Source organism: Desmodus rotundus, chromosome 8, assembly GCF_022682495.2.
Source record: "Desmodus rotundus isolate HL8 chromosome 8, HLdesRot8A.1, whole genome shotgun sequence".
Lineage (NCBI taxonomy): Eukaryota > Metazoa > Chordata > Mammalia > Chiroptera > Phyllostomidae > Desmodus > Desmodus rotundus.
Genome location: NC_071394.1, coordinates 921,644 through 941,351, shown reverse-complemented (window position 1 = coordinate 941,351; position 19,708 = coordinate 921,644). Strand labels below are relative to the sequence as shown.

Below are 19,708 nucleotides of genomic sequence, written 5' to 3'. Positions count from 1 at the left end.
CTGCAACCTGGAGTGTCAACAGGTGCCAAGACCAGAAAGGCTCGTCCCAGCCAGACCCTGAGGCCCCACCCACCCAGACCAGCAAAGGCAGCAGGGCAAGTCTTGGCTCCACCGGCCCCCACCCCCCAGGCCAGGGTGGCTCCCTGGGAGGCGGGGGAAGCTTAGTGGGAAGTCAGTGCCACCATACCCAGGAGCAGCAGGGACGCCCTCAGGAGTTGGTGAGGCCGAGGGAGGCCCCACCTGCTGCCCCCGCCCCCGCCACCCGGTGGAGGGCGTCTGAGGGGACAGGGCTGAGACACAAGGTTCAAATAAGATCCAGACTCTGACATCTGTGTTTCAACAGAAAATGACTGAGTGCCTGCAACGCGGTTTGTTCTTGTGTTATTATTTATTAACTACTGTGTTATCTTCCATCTAAGTAATTGTCGCCCTGCGTCTGCCCTGCCCTGTATTGATGAACCTCTAGCAAAATAGACAAAGAAAAAATAGAACAGCCATACATTTCCATCAGGAATGAAACGGGGAGCCACAGGCACCGGAGGACAACCAGGGGTCACATCAACAATAGACACTCGTGACCCGTTCACCAGCTCGGAGGGAACCAGCCCCACTCCGCAAACACACAATCCGCCAGAAGAGACTCGAGAAGAAGAGAAACCCTGGGCTAGCCCTGGGCGCAGGAAGGAGACGGCCAGTCATCGAAAACCTCCGCACGAAGAAAGGCCAGCTACCAGACGGCTTCAGCGGTGAATTCCACTCAGTGTGCAGCGAATTAAACACCCATTCTTCTCACGTGCTTACAAGACACCTGAAGAGGAAATGCGTCTACCTCTGAAGAGCCCAAACGATCTGGGAAGCTAGTCTCACCCAGACACAAAACCAAAGGCACTGCGAGAGCAGGAGTGTGCAGGTTAGTGCTCCTGGTGAGTGCAGGCGCAAGCACCCTCAACAAAACGCCGGGCACCTGGCTCAGCAGCGCACGGAAAGGGCCACACACCATGACCTGGCAGCATTACTCTCCCAACGCAGGACGGCTCGACCTCTGGAAATCACCGTGACTGCGACTCCGTGTGGTCCGTGAGACTGCCTGACGGGCTTAACAAAACAGCGGGGAGAACCACAGTCGTCTCAACGGAGGCAAGACGATCCACAGCATTCGACGTCTCTGTACGATGAAGTCGCTGCGGAAGCCAGACAACGGCAGAAAGGGGGCGCCCTCCACTCGAGCAGGAGGGTGTCCAGGCCACACTCTGCGCGCAGAGCCCGGCCAGGGCGCCCCTCGTGCTGCTCTTACTCAACAAATGCTGGACAAAAATGAATAAATGAAAACAAAACAACAGGCACCCAGATAAAAAAGGCAAGAGAATGACCTGTTAGCAGATGAAGAACCCACAAAAAACCTGTTAGAGCTGCCCTGACCGCTGTGGTTCAGTGGGTTGGGCGTCGTCCTGCAAAGCAAAAGGCTGCAGGTTGGATTCCCGGTCAGGGCACGTGCCTGGGTTGCGGGTTCCGTCCCCGGTTGGGGCACATGTGAGAGGCAACCGATCGATGTTTCTCTCCCTCTCTTTCTCCCTTGCTTCCCCTCTCTCTAAAAATAAGTAAGCAAATAAGATCTTTAACAAGAATTGTTAGAGCTAATAAATAAATTCAGTAAAATCCCAGGATATAAAATCAACACAGAAAAACAACTGCGTTATTATATACCTGCAATGAACAACCTGAAGCTTTAAAGCTCTCATTTATAATACTGAGACACACATTTAGCCGCGGAGACAAAAACCTCGCATGCGAGGTGCTGAGAGAGGTCACGGCCCTCAGTGAAGGGGGCACACCCTCCGCTCATGGTCGGAGACGGTACCAACGGGACGACAGCAGCACCCGGAGTGGCCTGCAGACCCGGCGCGATCTCTGTCGGAGCCCCAAGGACCTCTTCCGAGAAACCAGAAACAAGCGCTGGCTGCTGTGGCTGAGAGGACTGAGCGTGGGCTGCGAACCTACCGGGCACCGGCTGGACTCCCAGTTGGGGCACAGGCCTGGGCTGCAGGCCAGGTCCCCAGTAAGGGCCACGTGAGAGGCAACCATACACTGACGTTTCTCTCCCTCTCTCTCCCTTTCCCTCTCTCTAAAAATAAATTAAAAAAACAACAACAACAACCCAGAAACAGAAAAATCCATCCAAAAAAAGTCATGGGGAATCTCTTGGAAAAGAAGAACAAAGAAGAAAGATGCTTCTTGATTTTTAACAGATTCCTTTTATTTACTTTTGGAGAGACGGGGAAGGGAGAGAGAGAAGCACTGATGTGAGAAACACGGATCGGCTGCCTCTCTCAGCCTCCCAGGCACGGGCCAGCCTTCCCATTGGTGGGACGACGCCCGACCCCTGAGCCGCAGAGGTCAGGGCACATTTCCTGATCTCTACACTGGCTGCACAGCTGTGCCCGTAAAACACGCATGAGGAGAGACATGCAGAACAGTGGACTAGGACCCTGAACCCAGAAACAAGCCCTCACATAGGGTTGGTGGACTCTCGACAGGCACCCGGGGCAGTTGGCGAGGAGGGACAGTCTTTCTGGCCCTCAGCTCTGGGGGTACGGCGTCCACATGCATGACACTGAGGTTGGCCCCTGCCTGACACCACATACAAAAATCAACTCAAAATGGGTCAAAGACCTAAACTTTAGAGCTCAGACCACAAAGCTCTTGCAGAGAAAGACAGGGAAAGCCTCATGGCATTGAGCTGGACAAGGCTTCCCGGGCACGACACCAGGAGCACAGGCAACAAAAGCAAACGGACAAACCGAGCGCCCAAAGCCGCCGTCAAGGGTGAGACGACCACTCTCAGAGCGGGAGGACGTATTCGCCAACCCTGTCTCTCATAAAGGGCTGACCTCCAGAATCTGGTCGTCCCCAGTGCAACACTGGGCAGAGGCCGTGAACAGACACTTCTGCAAAGACGACTCACCAGCAACAAAGCAGCACGTGCAGAGAAGCTCAGCACCACTTGTGGGCAGGAAAACGCAAGTCAGAGTCACCCCACGAGCCCCCGGGGTGCTGTGAAGGGGGCCTGACGACGCCTCGAAGCCCTGGCACCCTGCCCGCGGCTGGCTGCTGGCGGGCACACTGAGCAGCAGTAGGGGCCCTCAGAGCCGTGTGTGCTGCCCCCACACAAGCCAACAAGACCGCATGAAAGCAAGTCAAAGGTCCACCCACTGGTGAAAATACGGCCAGGGCACTGCGCGGCCTCGAGAGGGTGGGCAGCCCTGACGATGCAACAGGCACCACGTTGGAGGAACCAGACACGGAAGGCTGTGTGTCACAGGAGCCGAGCCAGGAAACGCCCAGAAAAGACCGTGTCAGGCGGACAGGAGGTGGACCGTGCTGCGGGCCAGAAGAGGCTCCGCAAGGCTGCTGCTGGTGGCTGCACAGCTCTGTAGATGTGCCGAGAGCCACCGAATCGCACGCCTGCACCAGAGGGACCGCTGGGCCCATCAGTTGTGCCTCAACAAAATGGCTTTTACAAGACAGCGCCGCACACCAGGGAGGAGGGTGGACGCTGCGTGGGCAGCGCAGGGAAGAGGGCTCCCCACCTGAGAGAGCTGAGCCCAGCCCTCGCCTGAAGACAGCCAGCAGAGCGGTGCCACGCCTGCCCCGCAGCCTGGAGCCTGCACAAAGGCTGCCCACCCCATGGGGCAGGCAGCCCAGAGGGGCTCCAAGGGGCAGGGCTAGGGTTGCCTGGGGCTTGAGCCCACCTCCACTTGGCCTCGGAAGCCACACTGGAGGAGGTAAGGAGGGTCCCTGGGGCCTCAGGTAGAGGCAAATCCTGGAACAAATACTCAACAGGGTGAAAAATAGGACTTTGCTCCTAACACCAGGAATGACTTAGGCTTAAGGGCAAAGTTACCAGGTGGTCACAGACAGGGAGACACTGCCGGATTCCAAAGGCAGAGAATGACATCCAGAAGACACGGCAGGAGTCAGGGGACAGACCGGCCACGGAGAGCAGTGCGCCACCCCTGCGAGCCACACACACGGGAGAGGAGAGACTGAGGAAGTCCTGGGAGGTGCAGCGAGGGGGGGAGCGGAGCCGCAGGCCGCAGTGGGGCAGCCTGCGTGGCCTCAGGGTCTCTGGGCTGAGCCAACTGAGGGGTAAGTCACATCTGCACTCGGCTCTGTGCCCAGAAGGGCAGTGAGCACCGGAGCCCAGACCCAGGGTTTCACACACGAGGGACGAGCCAGGTGACCCCACGGGGCCCACAGGGACAGCACACACACACGGCGGGGCTCTGAGCGCCTCCAAGTGCACAGGGGCAGTATGGGCAGCAAGCCACTGAGTCCAGGTGGGTGTCCACCCACATCGGGGAGGCGGCAGGGAGAGGGGAGCTCTTCCTTAGTGCCACCAGCAGACGCAGAAGGGACAACGGCATCGGCATGCACAGGACAAACACAGCGGACGTCAAACCACTGGGTGAGAACGGGCTTCCCACAGTCTCTCCGGGACAGGGACAGGCACATCAGGCAGGAAGAAGACACCTGGGGCGTGGCATCGAGCCATCAAGGGGCACCCATGTGCTGTCACATCTGCGAGAGAGCACCCTCACTGGGTGTCAGGCCCTGAGTTGACGGGCCTCCCGCCCCAGGACACACCCTCCCGAGAGCCCAGGGAGAGGAGGGCTGGAGGAGGAGCAGGTTTCCTCCCGGCCTCGATTATGCACGGGAGCAGGGAGGGCCTCTTTAACAAGCCGGGGCTTCAGGAAGCAAGGTTAACAATTCCACTCGATTCAGGGGAGTACTATAAACTCTCCGGGGCCCACTGGAGGAGGCGTGCTCCAGGCGCAAGGTGCCCACTCAGCACTTTTTATATTATTTAGAGAATCAAGTTAACCCTCCCGGGCCCGGGCTGCTGCTGCGCCCGCCAGGCCGCCTGCTCAGCGCTTTCCCACAGACAATTACCAGCCGCTATCCATCATGCAGCGGCCACGGAGTGGCCATGCAGCGCCCGCACGCCGAATGGGGCTCGGTAAGCACTTCCCCCAATAGAGGCAGAACTTAAATACAGCTTCGATGTTTCATTTACACTGTAATATTTTACAGGAATCATCCATGTTCTCTGTGGGGGTCCCACCTGACCCCTGCCACCTGGGCCCAAGTGTCCTCCAAGGTGACCTGTCCACTCCGGTCAGGTCCCCAGATCTCAGCCAGGCGGCAGGGCCTGACAGCTGCAGAGGGCCGTGCACGGGGTGGGAGGGCCAGGAGCCAGCCCTGTGCTGATGCCTGCAATCCACACCCCATGCCCCCCACTTCCCAGGAGCCCCCAACCCAGACCGCAGGCCCGAGCAGGCAATGAGGCTGTCTCTTGGATGTCCAGGGGCTAAAGATCCCCCACAGGGGCCCAGGCCAGGGCCACAGTGCTCACACATCCCCACCCCATAGGCTGAGTGGGGACCGGGGGCAGGGAGGAGATGGGACATCACTACGGAGCACGGAGCCAGTCTGCTCAGCGGGCTGGAAGCCACGTGGCTGCCCACACTGCCCAGGTCACCTCAGGGGGAATGGGCTCCAAGGAAGTGCCAAGAGCCCAGGGCCCATGGCTGGGGGCTGCCAGATCGTGCCCCTCACCTTAGCGCCCAGCGGGCAGTAGCCTTTGAGGAAGCCGGTGCAGACCTCTGCCTTCCGAGACACGTAGACGTGGCTGTAGGGGCAGTTGCTGTTGCTGCAGATCCCCTTCAGGAAGTAGGAGCACACGGGCATCTGTGGGGCAGGGGGGCTGGTGAGGGCCCGCAGGGCCCGCAGAGCCCCACCCCCCACCAGACATCCACACCCACTTCTCAGGGAAGAGTGCTAGGACCCCGGGGCCTGCCTGGCGCTCCCCGAAGACTGTGGCCAGAGACCTTCACCGGGGTCCCACCCCAGAGGAGAAATGGACTCATGGTGCTGCCCCACAGGAGGGCGGCCAGCAGAAGCCAAGGGCACCTGGGGCCAGGCCAGATGAGGGCTGCCCACACACAATGGGACACGGAAGCAGGGCAGGCGCTGGCCCTGCAAGGTGGCTCAGGCCCAGACGTGCAGCCACCCGAGTCTGTCCCTTGCTCAGATTCCAGGCTGTGGGGACACATGGGAGGGGAAGACTTTCCAGCAGCCTAATGAGTGGGCTCAGCAGTGTCCTGGGCTGGAGACCTGCCCCACCTGGGGAAGCGGCGGGCAGGGCACTCAGTGGGCAGGCCCCCCACCCCCCACCCCAGGAGCAGCCCAGGTCTGTGGAGGCCTGGCGGGGGTCCAGCTCCCGTGCCCTGGCCTGTGGGCAGGTGGCCCAGGGGAGACCTGGTGGGGGCCCTGGAGCAGGCAGCCTGGCTGGACAGTGTGGCAGGCTGGGACAGGGAGATGTGCCGGCCACTTCCTTACACTGGCAAGAGAGCAAGGCCTGAGAGTGGCAAGAGGCCTCAGGTCTCCCCTACCCCTCCCTACCTTTGCAGCTGCCGCTGCTCCAAGCAACTCCTGTCAGGGCCCCAGGGAGCCCTGTGCCTGGCAGTGGCCCTGCAGGACTCACACCTCCTAGGGCCTCTGCAGGGGTGTGGGGGGCTCCCCACTAGTATTTTTCAGGGGGGAGGTGGGGGAAGGGAGAATGAGGAAGGAGAGGGAGAGCAGAGAAACAAAGGACGATTTGCGTGCCTGCGTGCGGGTTTATTTTTAATTGTCTTCTAACTGCAGCCCCGAGTGGAGAGGGGCCCGCGTGGGGCTGGCGGTGTGGGGCTTCAGACAAGCCTTTAATGCGGCTTTTGATCTAGAGCCCAAATTAGCTCTAATAAAAAGGATAATAAAGCCAACTCTACACCAAACGGAGCTCCTCCTTGCTGTCAGCAGGGCCATTATCCAGAGGAAACGCGTTCTCATTTCAATTAACCTCGTTCGCACCCCCGCGTCCACACAAATAACAGTAACGTTAATTCAGGCTGCTCGTGCAGCACCCACACCGGGCAGCCGGGACGCGCACCGGCTCCGGAGCTGGGAGCTAACGAGCCGAAACTCGACGTGGATCTCCAAATTGCTCACAACAGAGTTTGGAAGCTCTATTAGGAAGAGAAATGCTGATTCTTTTCAAGCTCCTCAAGGGGAAAAGCTGTTGTAGCAGCATTGCCTCTGCCTGACCCCACCTCCCGAACCTCGTTCCCCGTAGGGTCTACGTGACGGGCGGTTCACCCAGAGGGCCCGTGCCTGGGGAGCCTCCAGCGTCCCCAGCTGCCCCTTGCCTACCCAGAACTGCACCCTGCACAGCACGGGCACCTGGAGCCACTGACCGGACAGGTGGCACTGGGCAGCTGGGGACCTCCTGTGAGGCATGGGGACACCCTCCAGGTTGGCTGCAGTAGGAGCTGGCCGAACGTAACAGCTCCCGCATGGCCCCACACCCAGCTCCTCACGGACACCAGGGGACAGGGGTCTGTGTGTCCCTAGCCCCGGGAGAACTTCAGGGCACCCCTGCCAGGAACACGCCTGCCGAGCTGGTGCTCACCTTCTCCTTGGAGACCTGGTGGGAGAAGGGGCAGGTCCCATCTGTCTTCTTGCAAGTGCCCCGGACAAACCTGTGCAGAAGGTGAGAAGGGCCAGTGAGACCAGGGGCAAGACCTCGAGGGCCCGAGGCCAGCCCCCGCCCTGAGACACCCCCTGGGTGGGTCACCTGGTACACACGGCCACCTTCTCAGGGTCATGGATGTAGGGGCAGTGCTCGCCGCGGTTGCACCTGCCGAAGCGGTTGTAGTACATGCAGTACTCCTGCCCCGTCCGGCGCTGCCTCTGCCTGGCCTGCCGAACGATGGCCAGGCTGCGCTGCACGGCCCGGCTGTGGACAGCAAGGTGGGGGGTGAGGTTGAGGGTGCACGGGAGCCCCCACCCGTGAAGCCTGAGGGATGTACGTACCTGGCCAGTGAGCGGCTGCAGCTGCCAGCAGGGTCAGGCCGGCCTGTGGAGAGAGGGCCCCGGGTCAGGCCTAGCCGCCTCCCTCAGCTCCACCTACTCACCTGTTTGGCGTAGGCCAGTGGAGTCCCTGCCCTCAGCTCAGACACTCCTGCCCCCTCAAGGGGGCCACCTGCCTCCCCTACCCTCAGGCTTGGTCCCTGCCAGGCCCCTCGGGGGCACGTGCTGAGGGAGCTGCCGAGGTGTGGCACGGGGACAAGGGCTCTCCCAAGGCCACCCTGGTGGATGTCCCCTGGGCTCACCTCCGGGCAGGAGGTCTCAGGAGCGTGGGTGGTGGGGGCTTCCCTGCCACCCGCCCCCTCCCTCCGCCTCAGGCAGGGCCCGGCATATGACCTGAGGGCCGAGACACCACCTGGCTGTGCTGTGGCCCAGAATGGTTTTTGTGCACTTAAAGGGTTGTAGAATCAAAACAAAGAGCAAAGGAGTACACAGCCACGAGGTGTGGCCTCCTCACACCCAGGCTTGGGGGGACCTGGGCCCACCTGGCTGTGGAGGCCCCAGCAGGCCCCACAGGCAAGTGCCTGCTCCTCAAAACCGTGGGGTGCCTTGGAAGTCACCCCACAAAGCCTCAAGCACAGAGACCAAGCAAAGCGTCTGAGGTCACTGAGCGTGGCCCAAGGGAAGCTGCTCACAGGGTGGCCAATGGCAACACTCTGGAGGGAGTGGGGCCAGGGTGCAGGTGGTCCTCCCTGCGCGGGCAGGGGCCAGCCCTGCAGGAGGGGCCACACTGACCCATAGCCCTTGCCTGCCTTTTAGACATGAGGTCACCCCCCAGGACCCAAGAGGGCAAGGGCAGGGCAAGAGCCTCTTCCGGATGGCCAGCAAGTCCCATTCCACAGGCGCGCGCGCGCGTACACACACACACACACACACACACACACACACACACGGCCCTTCCCAGACCAGCTCCAATTTCCCACAGGCAACTGCTGAAATGGATCTGGCAGCAGGAGGCAGCCGTGACATCACTCAGGAGTGCTGGGGACCAGAGGCGATGACAAAGCATCCAGACTGTAAAGGGTCGTCCCCAGCCTGCTGGCCCCGAGCTGCCCTGCTGGAGCCACAGGGAAGCCGGGCAGGTGCCCCCTGCCACTTGCAGGCACCCGGCCCACCCTCCCCAGTGGCCTCTCCCAGCCCACCAACTGCATCCTGTTTGGCCCACCTCACCCCAGACTGCCGTGCCCCCACAGGCTGGACCTCTGGCACCCCTTCTCCACACCCCACTAGTGCTAAGCCCTGACAGCTCCTGGGCCCAGCCCCCACTGCCTGCTGCAGCTGCCCCTGCCAGGGGCTGCCCTTCTCTGAGCCCGTCTCCTCGGGTTTAAAAAGGGCATCTCCAGGCTGGACAGCAGGGCCTGGCAGGAGGGAGTGGCTGAGGAGCAGGCAGCCTTAGGGTGGCTCCGGGCCACAGCGCAGTCCTGGTTCCCAGGCCGGGGACGCCAGTCCTGGGGGGACCGCAGTGGCCGATCCAGGTGGCACGTGGTGCTGTACACCTGCCAGCCGGCGGGTGACAGAGTGCAATTTGATAGCTGTTGGTGATCGCGGTTCCCGGGCTGTCACCCAGGCTGCCGTGACGCTGTGGCGCCATCTGCTCCTGCCAGGGACGGCTGTCATCACGTGTCTGCCCGTCAGACTGGGGCCCCCCGGCCAGCCTCTGCTGGCGGGGCAGGCTCACTCCCCTCCCCACTCTGCTCTTGCAAAGACGCCCGCGTGGGGCTCCCGCAATAGGTTTGCGGGAATGAGAAGCAGCTTCTCAAAGGCTGTGCAGCGTTAAAAAATGCAGAGTGTTGCTGGCTCCCACGGAGGAGGCCACGGGGGCTGAGAGGCGCTAAAAAGTTCAGCTGCAACCCACACCTCCGGAGTAGGAGGTGCTGAGCCTTGGAGGGAACTTGCACTTCCCAGGGATCTTCCCAAAATAGCGGGGCAGCCGCAGACCCATCCCCACCATCAGCCCCCAGCCCAGGCAGCCTCTCTGACAGGGCTCTGGGGACAAGAGCCACAGGCAGCCACCCTTGGGGAGAAGACTGACACCCTGGGCTGGCTCCAGTGACCAGGGGAGCCCTAGAAAGAGGCTTCTGGGAGGGAGGAAGGCAGTGGGCGGAGTCTGGGCTGTAGACAGGCTGATCAGCCCCTGAGTGTGGGACCTGGCAGCAGCCACAGAGGGGTGGCCCGTCCCAGGTCACAGGTGAGGGCAAGAGTGCCCCAGGACCTGCCCAGGGGCACATGGCCGAGTTGGCTGCAGGGAGGACTGCCCAAGTTTGCCTTGCTCTGGGGGCCAAGGCCAGACCTGCAGCCCGGGTCAAACACAGTGGCTCTGGCAGGGGGACTGGGGCTTCTGCTCTGCTGCAGGGACCGGCAGGCTCTTGGGGCCATGGGGCCATGGCACACACAAGGCCCAGCAGAGCGCCCACCACAGCCACACCCGGTGCACCCCGGCCTCCAGCTGAAGCATGGGGTAGGGTCTTAGGGCCAGGCCCTTGGATGGGCCGGCCTTGGGCCCAGAGGGAAGCACAGCCCCATGGCTCCGATTTCTCTTCTCTGAAACGCCTGACTGGCTCTGGCTGCTCACCAGGGCCTGGGAGCCCCTGTGGCCAGGCGGGGCCAGGAGGGGCCAGGAGGAGGGGAGCCATCCCAGAAGGGAGCACTTTCTCACTGAAGTGGAGGTCCCTCTGACACCAGGAGATTTATTCCTTTAATTACTCTCCATCCAAGTGGGCTGCTGGTCAGTGGGCACAGCGCCAGCGGGGAGCAATTGCCCTCCTGGCAGCGAGGAGCTGGCCACCCACAGGGAGAGCAGGCAGTGCCGGTCAGGTAGGCAGAGCCTCAGTGGGCTCTGGCTCTGTCCTGTCCTGTCCTCTGGCCCAGCCTTGAAGTTGGGAGTCCTGAGCCCCAGGACTGCCCCTGGGAGGCCACCAGGGATGGGATGGTCGGCAGGGCAGCAGCTGTCGCCAGCATAGGCAGGTCCCAGGAAGAGGCCTCCCGGGACCTGGGACCTCGACCCCGCCCTCGTCACTTCATTGCCTAAACACTGAGGTTGGGGAGGAGTTTGGGGAAGGCGGATTCCAGAGCTCAGCTCTTACAGGGGAGCATCTGCCCCGAGTGCCGGCCATCCCCAGAGCACGACCCACCGCTGGTGGGGGTGCTGTCCTGACCCAGCACTGCACCCTGTGGGCTGAGCCTTGCAACAGCCCCAGGAGGAGGCTTGGCCAGCTCCCTGCACCTGCTCCTCCCCTGAGCAAAGGGATGGGGAAACTGAGGCACACAGGCAGGTGGAACCATGGCCTCCCAGGCACCTAGTGCCTCTGCTGGGGAGCGCAGCACTCCCTGCATGGAAGAAGGCAGCAGACAGGCCCTGGGAGCCCAGCAGGCAGGGGAGGGGCTCGGGCAACTTCCCCCTCCTGCTCCTCTGGGGGCTGCGGCACCAGGCTAGGGTGCTGGGCCTCTGCCACCCCACACAAGCCTGCAGTCCTGCCCCCTTTTTTTCAACAAAAAAAGAAGGGGGTAAAATTGGACTGAAACCAAGGTATTTTTCTAGTTAATTTGTGCAATAAGCGAGTCCAAAGCATTTCATCCCGTCAGCCCGCTTCCCCCAGCTGAGGGAGCGTGTGTGGCAGCGCGGCCGCCTCCTGACACAGGGGGGGAGTTGTGGCCAATGTGACTCCGATGCCATGGCCCCAGGTGTTTGCCCGCCCGCCCCTGTTTACTGTACCTGGTTCATCTCCTTTGTCCAGCAGTGAAACACAGAAAATCAGGCTGCTTAGCCAAGCAAGAGCCACTGTCTGCCTGAGGGGCCTTCCCTGGGGACAGAGGCTGTGAAGCCTCCTCATTGGTGCCCTGGACAGACATCAGCGCTATGGCAAAGGCACTGTGGGCACTTGGGAGTGAACGAGCGCCGGCTGGAACTTGGCCCACTAAGGGGCGCACAGTCTGATGGGGGCCCAGAGCCTCTCGGGAGTCCAGGCCCCAGGCCCCAGGGCCTCCTGGACCCACCACCAGGGAGCCTCACCTGCACGCAGGAGGGGCCTGCTGCCTCCCTCGCCACTGGGCCGGCCATCGGTCTTGGAGAGCTTGTTGGCCGACACCTTGTAGAGTACCCCTCCGATGCAGCGGTAGCCCCTGTCCCGCCACCGAGGGGGGCCGGGCTGGGCTCTCCCCCCACCACGGGCGTGGCGCAGGCGGCTTAACACCAGGGACCTGCAGACACAGGGACATGCCAGTTAGCCGGGCCCCAGGCAAGAGACCTCTGTCCCTTGCCCCCCATGCCATAGGAGGTGGCACCTCACTGGGGCTGGGACTGCGTGAGCCTCTGAAGGGTCATGGGAAGGGGAGAAACCCTCCCTCCAACATGCACACCCCTGGGACATGACTGCCTGAGCCCTGGAGGAGGCCCCTGCAGACACCACAGCACCCCCATGGGGTCAGACACAGGCCCCTGGCTCAGGGCCGCCCAGGAGACACCAGCAGTGGTCCTGAAGCTGTCCTGGCTGACTCGCTCTCCCAGCTGTTACATGGGCAGGCTGCCACCAAGATGAGGGGACAGGGAGTGTCCAGGCAGCCTCATGACTCCAGAAGGGCACATAGGGCTTACCCCTCAGGGCAAATTTCAGCAGTAATTTGTTTATGCAAATTGAGCTTAATTCCACATCAGCTCAGACTCTGTTCGTACACTCTCACCACTGAACCCCTGGTGCCCCACTGGACAATCAGGACAAAAGGGCAAGGATGCCCCGTGCCCACATCGCCTCTCCCTGAAGAGAGCCGCTACTCAGGGTGCCGCAGGGGAACCGGCCTCGGTGGCAAAGTGAGGACAAGGGTCTGCGCCCTGCTGGGTCTGCCTTGGGTGCTCAAGGTGGGTCCCCCCACAGATATGCACATCGACCCCCAACTCCACCTTGGGCAGCAGGAAGCCCTTTCCTAGTCACCCAGGGACAGGGAGGGGCACCCCAGATGGGGTTCTGATGAGTGCTGAGGGGACAGGCAGCCCTCGGGGCATCCTAGCACCCAGGTGGACCTGCCCAGAAATGAGGTGCTGGGTCCAGCAGCCCCCGCTCTCGGGCATGGTTGCCACCCCTCCCACACAACCCTGCAACTCCTCTGGTCCTGTTTCTCCATCTGCAAGCTCGGGGTGACTCGCCAGCTGCAGCTCCCCAGAGCCTGCAGGAGACTTAACGGGAGCCTGGGAGCTGGCTATGGGCCCCAAAGCTGCGGGATAAGTGCAAACGCAGGCGGGAAGAGCAGGGCCTCCTGCACAGAAGCACTTGACCCAGTTCCCCTTAATTAAAATTCAGGTTCACAAACACCAATCTTGGAGGGAATGAGCAGAGCCCAGGAGCCTGGCCACACATGGCCCAGTCTGTCCCTGCACGCGCTTCAGCTGCCCCACGCCTGGAGGAGGCAGCCAGATCTCCAGGCTCTCTGCCAGACCTTGGGGCATCCTCATGGCCAGGCCAAGGCATGAGGAGGGAGGGGCAGGGCTGGTAAGGGTCCCCTCCCTCTCCAGCCCCTCACTGCAGAACCCTGTCAGCCATGGGGGCTCAGAGGCAGCTCTGGACCCTCTGCAGGAGCTGTGGCCTCTGTTCCCCACAAGCCTGAGCTGAGCCCACCAGTGGCCACCACAGCTGGCCCAGCTCGAGCCTGACAAGCGCCAGACAGCCCTGGGCCCCCATTTTCCAGGGGCACCCAGGACCCTGGGCACCTCTTTGGGAGAACCTGCCTGGTGTCATAGGGCAGCCTGGAGGCAGTGGGCAAACCCACAGAACTTGCGGAGGGCTGGCCAGGCCGCAGGGGAGAGCCCACCTGCCCGTGGGACCCCGGTCCAGTCTGCAGGTGCACAGAACCACCTATGTCCTCCCTGCCCCTGGCCGGTGCCCAGCTCTAGGCCTGTGGCTGGGTGGGCCGGGGCCAGAAGGGCGGGCTGGGGACACCGCACCAGCGCCCCGCAGCTCCTCACTGCCCTGAGCGTCACGGCGCACCAGCAAACTGTCACCCCGATGCAGAGACAGCCTTTGGGAGCGAACTGTATTGAGAAGAGGGGATGAAATTAATGAGATAACAGGGGGCCAGGGACGTGGGGGAGGCGCCTCCCCTTGCCCAAGAGCCCGGTAATTCTTTTTCTACAACTGGAGCCTCAGATCTAAAGGCTTCTCCAGGCCGCCCGGCAGGCCCGGCCGCCAGGAAATTTCATTAACGCTGGAAAATAGGAAAGGTATTAAGCGTGGATAATGAAGGCCAGGGAGGGAGCTGTGCCTTAAGATGGTCCTCTTCCTCGCCTTTGTAATGGGAGGCATGAACTTTCCCTTCAAATCCATTTCTAATCCATTTGAAATACTACAGCAAATTATCTTTCCTTCAGCCCGAAAGCGGCCAGCCAATTTACTCCGAAGAGAAGTGACAACGCCCCGGGATTTATCACCACAACCTTGACTGCACGGGGTGAGGGCTGGGCTCCCCTCACCCCCTGGGGGGCAGGAAGACCAGGTGGGGAGATAACACTTTAAATGAGAAGTGGCGGTGATGGGGAGGAAGGCACACACACCACCAAAGTCGGCTAGAAGGAGAAGCTGTCCACGTGGCCGCTGCCAGCACAGGAGCAGCCGGCGCGTCCTGGCAAGGCCGTCCTGCAGGCCAGGGGTTCTGCAGGTTGCAACCCTCACCCGCTGTGCCCAGGGTGGGGATGGCAGTGGGGCCAGGGCAGGCCGTGCCAGGAAGCAGAGTAGAAGATACCAGGGAAGAGAGACCCAGAGGAAGGGTCAGGATCTGGGCAATACAGGGGGGCTTTCCCTGAGAAGCCAGGTGTGCCCACTCTGCCAGGCCTCCCCCGCCCTCCATGGGTGTGCCCTGGGCCCCTAGGCTCTGCTTGTCCAGCCCTTCCCTGGCACAGTGCCCCCAGCCCCAATGGCAGGCTGGCACCCTCCTCCTACGGACCCTGCACCTGATCAGATGTGCTGCTTTCCCACATGGAGTGCCTGGGCTGAGGCCTTGGTCACCAGTAGGGAGACCAGGGCCACAGGTGCAGTTGCTGGCAGGGGGCTCCACCAGGCTCCCAGGTGGGATTTGACCCCTAACCCTACCCCCTCGGCTGGGGCAGGGTCAGTAAGTGGCCAGGGAGCCAGCCACCTCTAGGCCAGGCCACTCGGGCGGCGGTGGTGACCAGGCAGGAGGTGGGAAGGCTGGCTGGGGAGCAGAGAAAACAACCGGGGAAGCATTTTTCAGGAAATGGAGCACGACTTTGCGCAGCTCTGAGGCGAGCAGGGAGTGCCCTGTCAGCAGAAGGAGCGGGAGGCGGCTCTGCACAGCAGATTCCAAGTAGGTCAGGCCCGGCCGCTGCCGTGACGGGCTGCACACTGCTTCAGTGCGCTTTCCACAGAAACGCTGACGGTCCCCCAGGTCCCCCTCCTGGGGGCCCTCCCCTGCTTCTGGGCCCCAGCCCCTGGGCCAGCGCAGAATGTGCCCACTCTGCCTGGCAGGGAGGTGGCGTGAGCCCAGGGCCCTTCTTAGACAGACCCCCTGGCTCAGGGCCGGCGCAGCACAGGGCTGCTCACCTCCGGAGCTCCCAGGCATGCTGGACGGTCTGCAGGGCAGGTGCTGACAGACAGATCCCTCAGGTGCGTAGCACTAGTGGCCTGAGAGGTGAGTGGGAACGCCAGAGTGCAGAAGGGACGTATGTGGGACTGACTTGAGTAGGCCTCACAGGGGCCTGAGAAACAGGGCTCAGTGGCCAGGGACCCCGTGGATGGACAGCGCGGGCCTCACAGCGGCTGTGGCCACCAGGTCTCACTTCTCCAGAATGCAGCTCGTGGCCGGCTCTGGGGCTGGGTCCATCCACCCTGCAGCCGCCAGGCTCCCTGTGCCTGACTTTTCCCGCCGGCCACCTAGGGACAGAGGCACGCTGCCTGCTGGGGGCTGGGTCTGGGGGAACGCGGGGGCTGTGTAACCAAGAGGGGAACCGGAGGGTGAGGGGCTGGCCCCTAGGGTCACTTGAAGGCTCCCTCAGGTGCTGCTCCTTCCCAAGAGAGCCCCCACCTGCCCCAGTAAAGAGCAGCAGTGCCTCAGGCACCCAGGTGGGCTGCGAGCTGGGAGCGGCACCAACCACACTGCGCTGCGTCCATCACTTGCACTGCAGCCGTCACGAGGGGCTGGGCTAGTTTATGTGCTCACATCTATTCAATTGGTGCTCCGATCAATGGACGCATTACAAGCTTTCCCTTTAAGAGCCTAATAAACAACAAGATGGAAAGTAAAATTCTCCATAAAATGACACTTTTAAAAATCCATTTCAGCTGAAGCTATTGGTGTTTTGTACGTTAGCTGCAAAAAACAGGGATTATTGGGCCTTAATGGCCCCAGGAGGGAGTGCAGAGTTCAGCCCGGGGGGCAGAGGGGCGGGCCCAGCACAGCGCAGGGCCTGGACTCCTGGGCCCAGGCAGCACCCCCAGGGTGGGTCCTCAGCCCAGGACCCCTGGCCCATGGGGGCTGGTGAGGGGCAGGGCTGGCCCTTCCCCTGCTCCCTTGTCCCCATCTCTCCCTCCATCACCCCTCCTCTCCCTATCTTCCTTCAGTCTCTCTGAAGGAAGTCCCCCACCCCCATCCAGCCTTGCTCACTGATGGTCCCCCTGGCCTCCAGGACCACCTGCCAGGGGCTCCCCACCGGGGCCTACTGAAGGGTGGATGGCTCAGGCATCGCAGTTCCTGCCCAGAGTTCCCCGGGAAGACCTCGGGAGGTCCAGGCCTCCCTGACTCCTGGCTCCCTGGGACCTGGGAGACAGTCCCTGTGGGTGGTCTGTCCTGCACCTGTCCTCCCCTCCACATCGCAGGCCTGAGGGGGCCACAGAGCATCATCTCCCCTCCACATCGCAGTCCAAAACCTGGGGGCACCCCCTCAGGCCGGACCCGCCCGCCACCCCTGGGGCCGGCACCTCGCTCACACGGCAGGACCTCCTCTGCGCCACACCTCCCCCCACCCCGTGACCGCGCCCTGCTCTCACTCTCACCTGCAGGCTGCGGGCACCCAGCCCAGAGCACACCCTGCTGAGGCCTGCTGGCCGAGGCCCCTGCAAGAGCCCAGTCACTGTGGCCTCTGGCAGCGGGGGCCTCCTCTCATCAGCTGCGTGAGCGCCCCAGGCCCTCTGCCCTCATACTCCACGCTGTCCGCTGAGTGCCCCCCAGCCTGACCCCGCCAGGATCAGCCATTCCTTTGCTGGGCCCCAGCCCATGCCTGCTGCTCCAAGTTGAGGGCCCTGGCCGCTGGCACCCCATCTCTCCAGCTCCGTCTGGGCTGTGCCCCTTGCCCTCAGCCACACTGGCCAGGTTCCAGCCCCATGGTGGGCCATGGCCACCATCTGCTCTGCGTGTGCCTCTGTCCACCTGGAGCAACAGGTGGACAAGAGCTACTCTGGAGCAAGAGGCCATCTCCCACCTTCCTGGTGACCCCCTAGGGGAGTCACACCCCTGGCTGGGGGACGCTGAGGGCAGTCCAAACCAGGGGTGCGTGATAAAGGGGAAACCTTACAAGACCCAGAATGCCACAAGCACTTGGGGATCCTGTGCGTCACTGCTACCCAGAGAGACTCATAAAGTGAGGGAGCCAGCTCTCACCCCACAAAGACCCCAGTGGGACGTCTCTTCCTGGGGTCACAGAGCAAGGGCAGCCTGGCCCCTGCAACAGAGGCGGTGTCCTCAGCAACACCAGGGACAGGCCCAGAGCACAACAGCAAAAGCTGCTGCGAGTCCGAGCAGAGGTAGCCGACTGCGGAGCAAACACGCCTGAGTGCCTGCAGCCACCCAAGGCGCTAGCCGGGCCAGCCAGACCGCACCGGGAGAGGCGATGCACCACATCCCCCAATGAATTCCTAGCAGATCAAAGTTTTCAACGTAAACCTTGACAGAATGTCACTGAACTCATGCAGTCTTGGGCGGGGGCTGCTCCAAGCGAACACAGAGGGAGGGCAAGGCTGGGGCAGGTGCGCCTGCACCACGCAGGAGCCACAGAGAGCTGCCGTGCCGAGGTCAGGGGGAAAGAGCCATGCCACTTCCCCCGGCTCTCGTGTGGCGGGAGGGACGTGAGGGGAATAAAATGCCATCTGGGTGGGGGCCTGAGAGGACGGAGACTGGGAGCAGCACTGGCCTGGTACCTGCTTGGTGACGCACAGGGTGAGCGGCCAGTTTCAATAAACGCGCACCTGTGAGGAGACAGAGGGACCTGGGTACCCACCTCTGACCCCCGGCAAAAGGTCGCTCATGATCGGTTGCAGGCCGACTGTGCGCGCCGGGACAGCCAAGTGACTAGACGGACAGGCGACTCAGGGCAGGCACTCGGTTCTCGGACAGGACACCGAGGGCCCTACTCCCAGAAGGAAGCCACAAGTGTCTTGCAAAGGGAAGTCGAAGAGGGAGCCGGGCACAGGAACGAGCATTTGTGCGTGGTGAGGGCGGCATTTTTAAACAAGGGGGGAAAGCCGGGCCATTTCATAAATGGTCCTGAGACAGCCCCGTAACCATCACACAAAGTTAAGTTTGAACTTTAACCTTACACCACATCCCCCAATGAATCCCTAGCAGATAGAAGTTTTCAATATAAACCTTGAAGAGAATGCCACTGAACTCATGCAGTCTTGGGCAGGGGCTACTCCAAGCGAACCCACACGCCGTCTTAGAAGAGCGGCAGGGTTGGGTGCGCAGAGAAGCGTGGACTCTGTCACAGACCCGCACAGACCGAGCGGAAAGGCAGCACCGAAAGCAGGGGCGACTGCAGGCTGCGGCAGGAGGTGGCACACAGGGCACCTGGAGAGCCTTGCAAACACGTAAGGATGATCAGTAAGCATAAAAAACTGTTGAACTTGACAGACTATGAACAAAACAAACTCAACTGAAGAGCCTTCTCCTGAGTGGTGGAGTCCAGCAGTGGTGGCCAGCACTAACAGGGGCATGATGAGATGAACCTGGGCCCACGGGAAGCGCTCACCTCACCCGCCCCAAAGCCCCGCGGGGCACCCTGACAGCCAGACCAGCTCAGGCCTGCCCTGGGGGAGCAGATCTCACTGGGGAAGACAAAAAATGATGACAAAGGGGAGCAATTTCAACAGCTGGCGCAACGTGGGACCTAAGCGGTGATCAAGTTGTGTCTACCCAACCAACAAGCCAAAAGTTTCCTCCTCCAAGAAGTCTTCCAGGCTGCAGACAACACAGAGGGCAAAGGCCATCTGTGGGAGGGAACAGGTGGAGGCAGGAGAGGTCAGAGCAGGGCATTAAAACACTGCCGTGGGGAAACGCAGCTGGCACCTGCTAGACAGAGAATGGCCATAGGGCCCAGGGCCCAGCTTCAAGTAGGTGCTGAGCGCGAGGTGCGTGGGAGCTGGCGATGCAAGGTGTTGAATTCCTCAGGAGTCCCAGGAAGCATAGGAGGCAGACAACCCTTCCAGGGCCCAGGTGTCTACCTGGAGACCCCGCCCCAACCCCGCCCATATGCAGGCAGGAGCTAGGCTGGGGGCTGGGGGGCGGGGCCTGAAGGAAGGGGCGGAGTGCCCGCCCCCCACAGTGCCCGGATCGCAGAGAGGACAGAGCCCTGGCCGTAATTTACGCTCCCCCGCCTATGTTTTATGGCTTTCTTAATTCGGCTCCTGCTACTATTAATGTAGTTAATGCTGAGATTATATCTATTTTCTGGCGTCAGGCGGTGATTTATTCAAGCCATTTTTCCGGCGGAGGCTCCCACGCTGTTAAATCAAGCGCCTTGCCAATTAAG

The 19,708-nt window shown here is 61.8% G+C and overlaps 1 protein-coding gene across 1 annotated transcript in view; it reads right to left on the bottom strand.

Annotated features, from left to right (window-relative positions):
• ZC3H3 (zinc finger CCCH-type containing 3) overlaps positions 1-19,708 on the bottom strand; it is a 58,393-nt gene that overhangs the window by 6,261 nt on the left and 32,424 nt on the right. The window contains exons 5-9 of the mRNA XM_024572399.3: positions 11,975-12,162; positions 7,912-7,954; positions 7,673-7,834; positions 7,508-7,577; positions 5,617-5,748 (exon numbers count right to left, since the gene is read on the bottom strand). Coding sequence (XP_024428167.2) covers positions 5,617-5,748; positions 7,508-7,577; positions 7,673-7,834; positions 7,912-7,954; positions 11,975-12,162 — 595 coding nt within the window. The remainder of the gene's footprint in view (positions 1-5,616; positions 5,749-7,507; positions 7,578-7,672; positions 7,835-7,911; positions 7,955-11,974; positions 12,163-19,708) is intronic.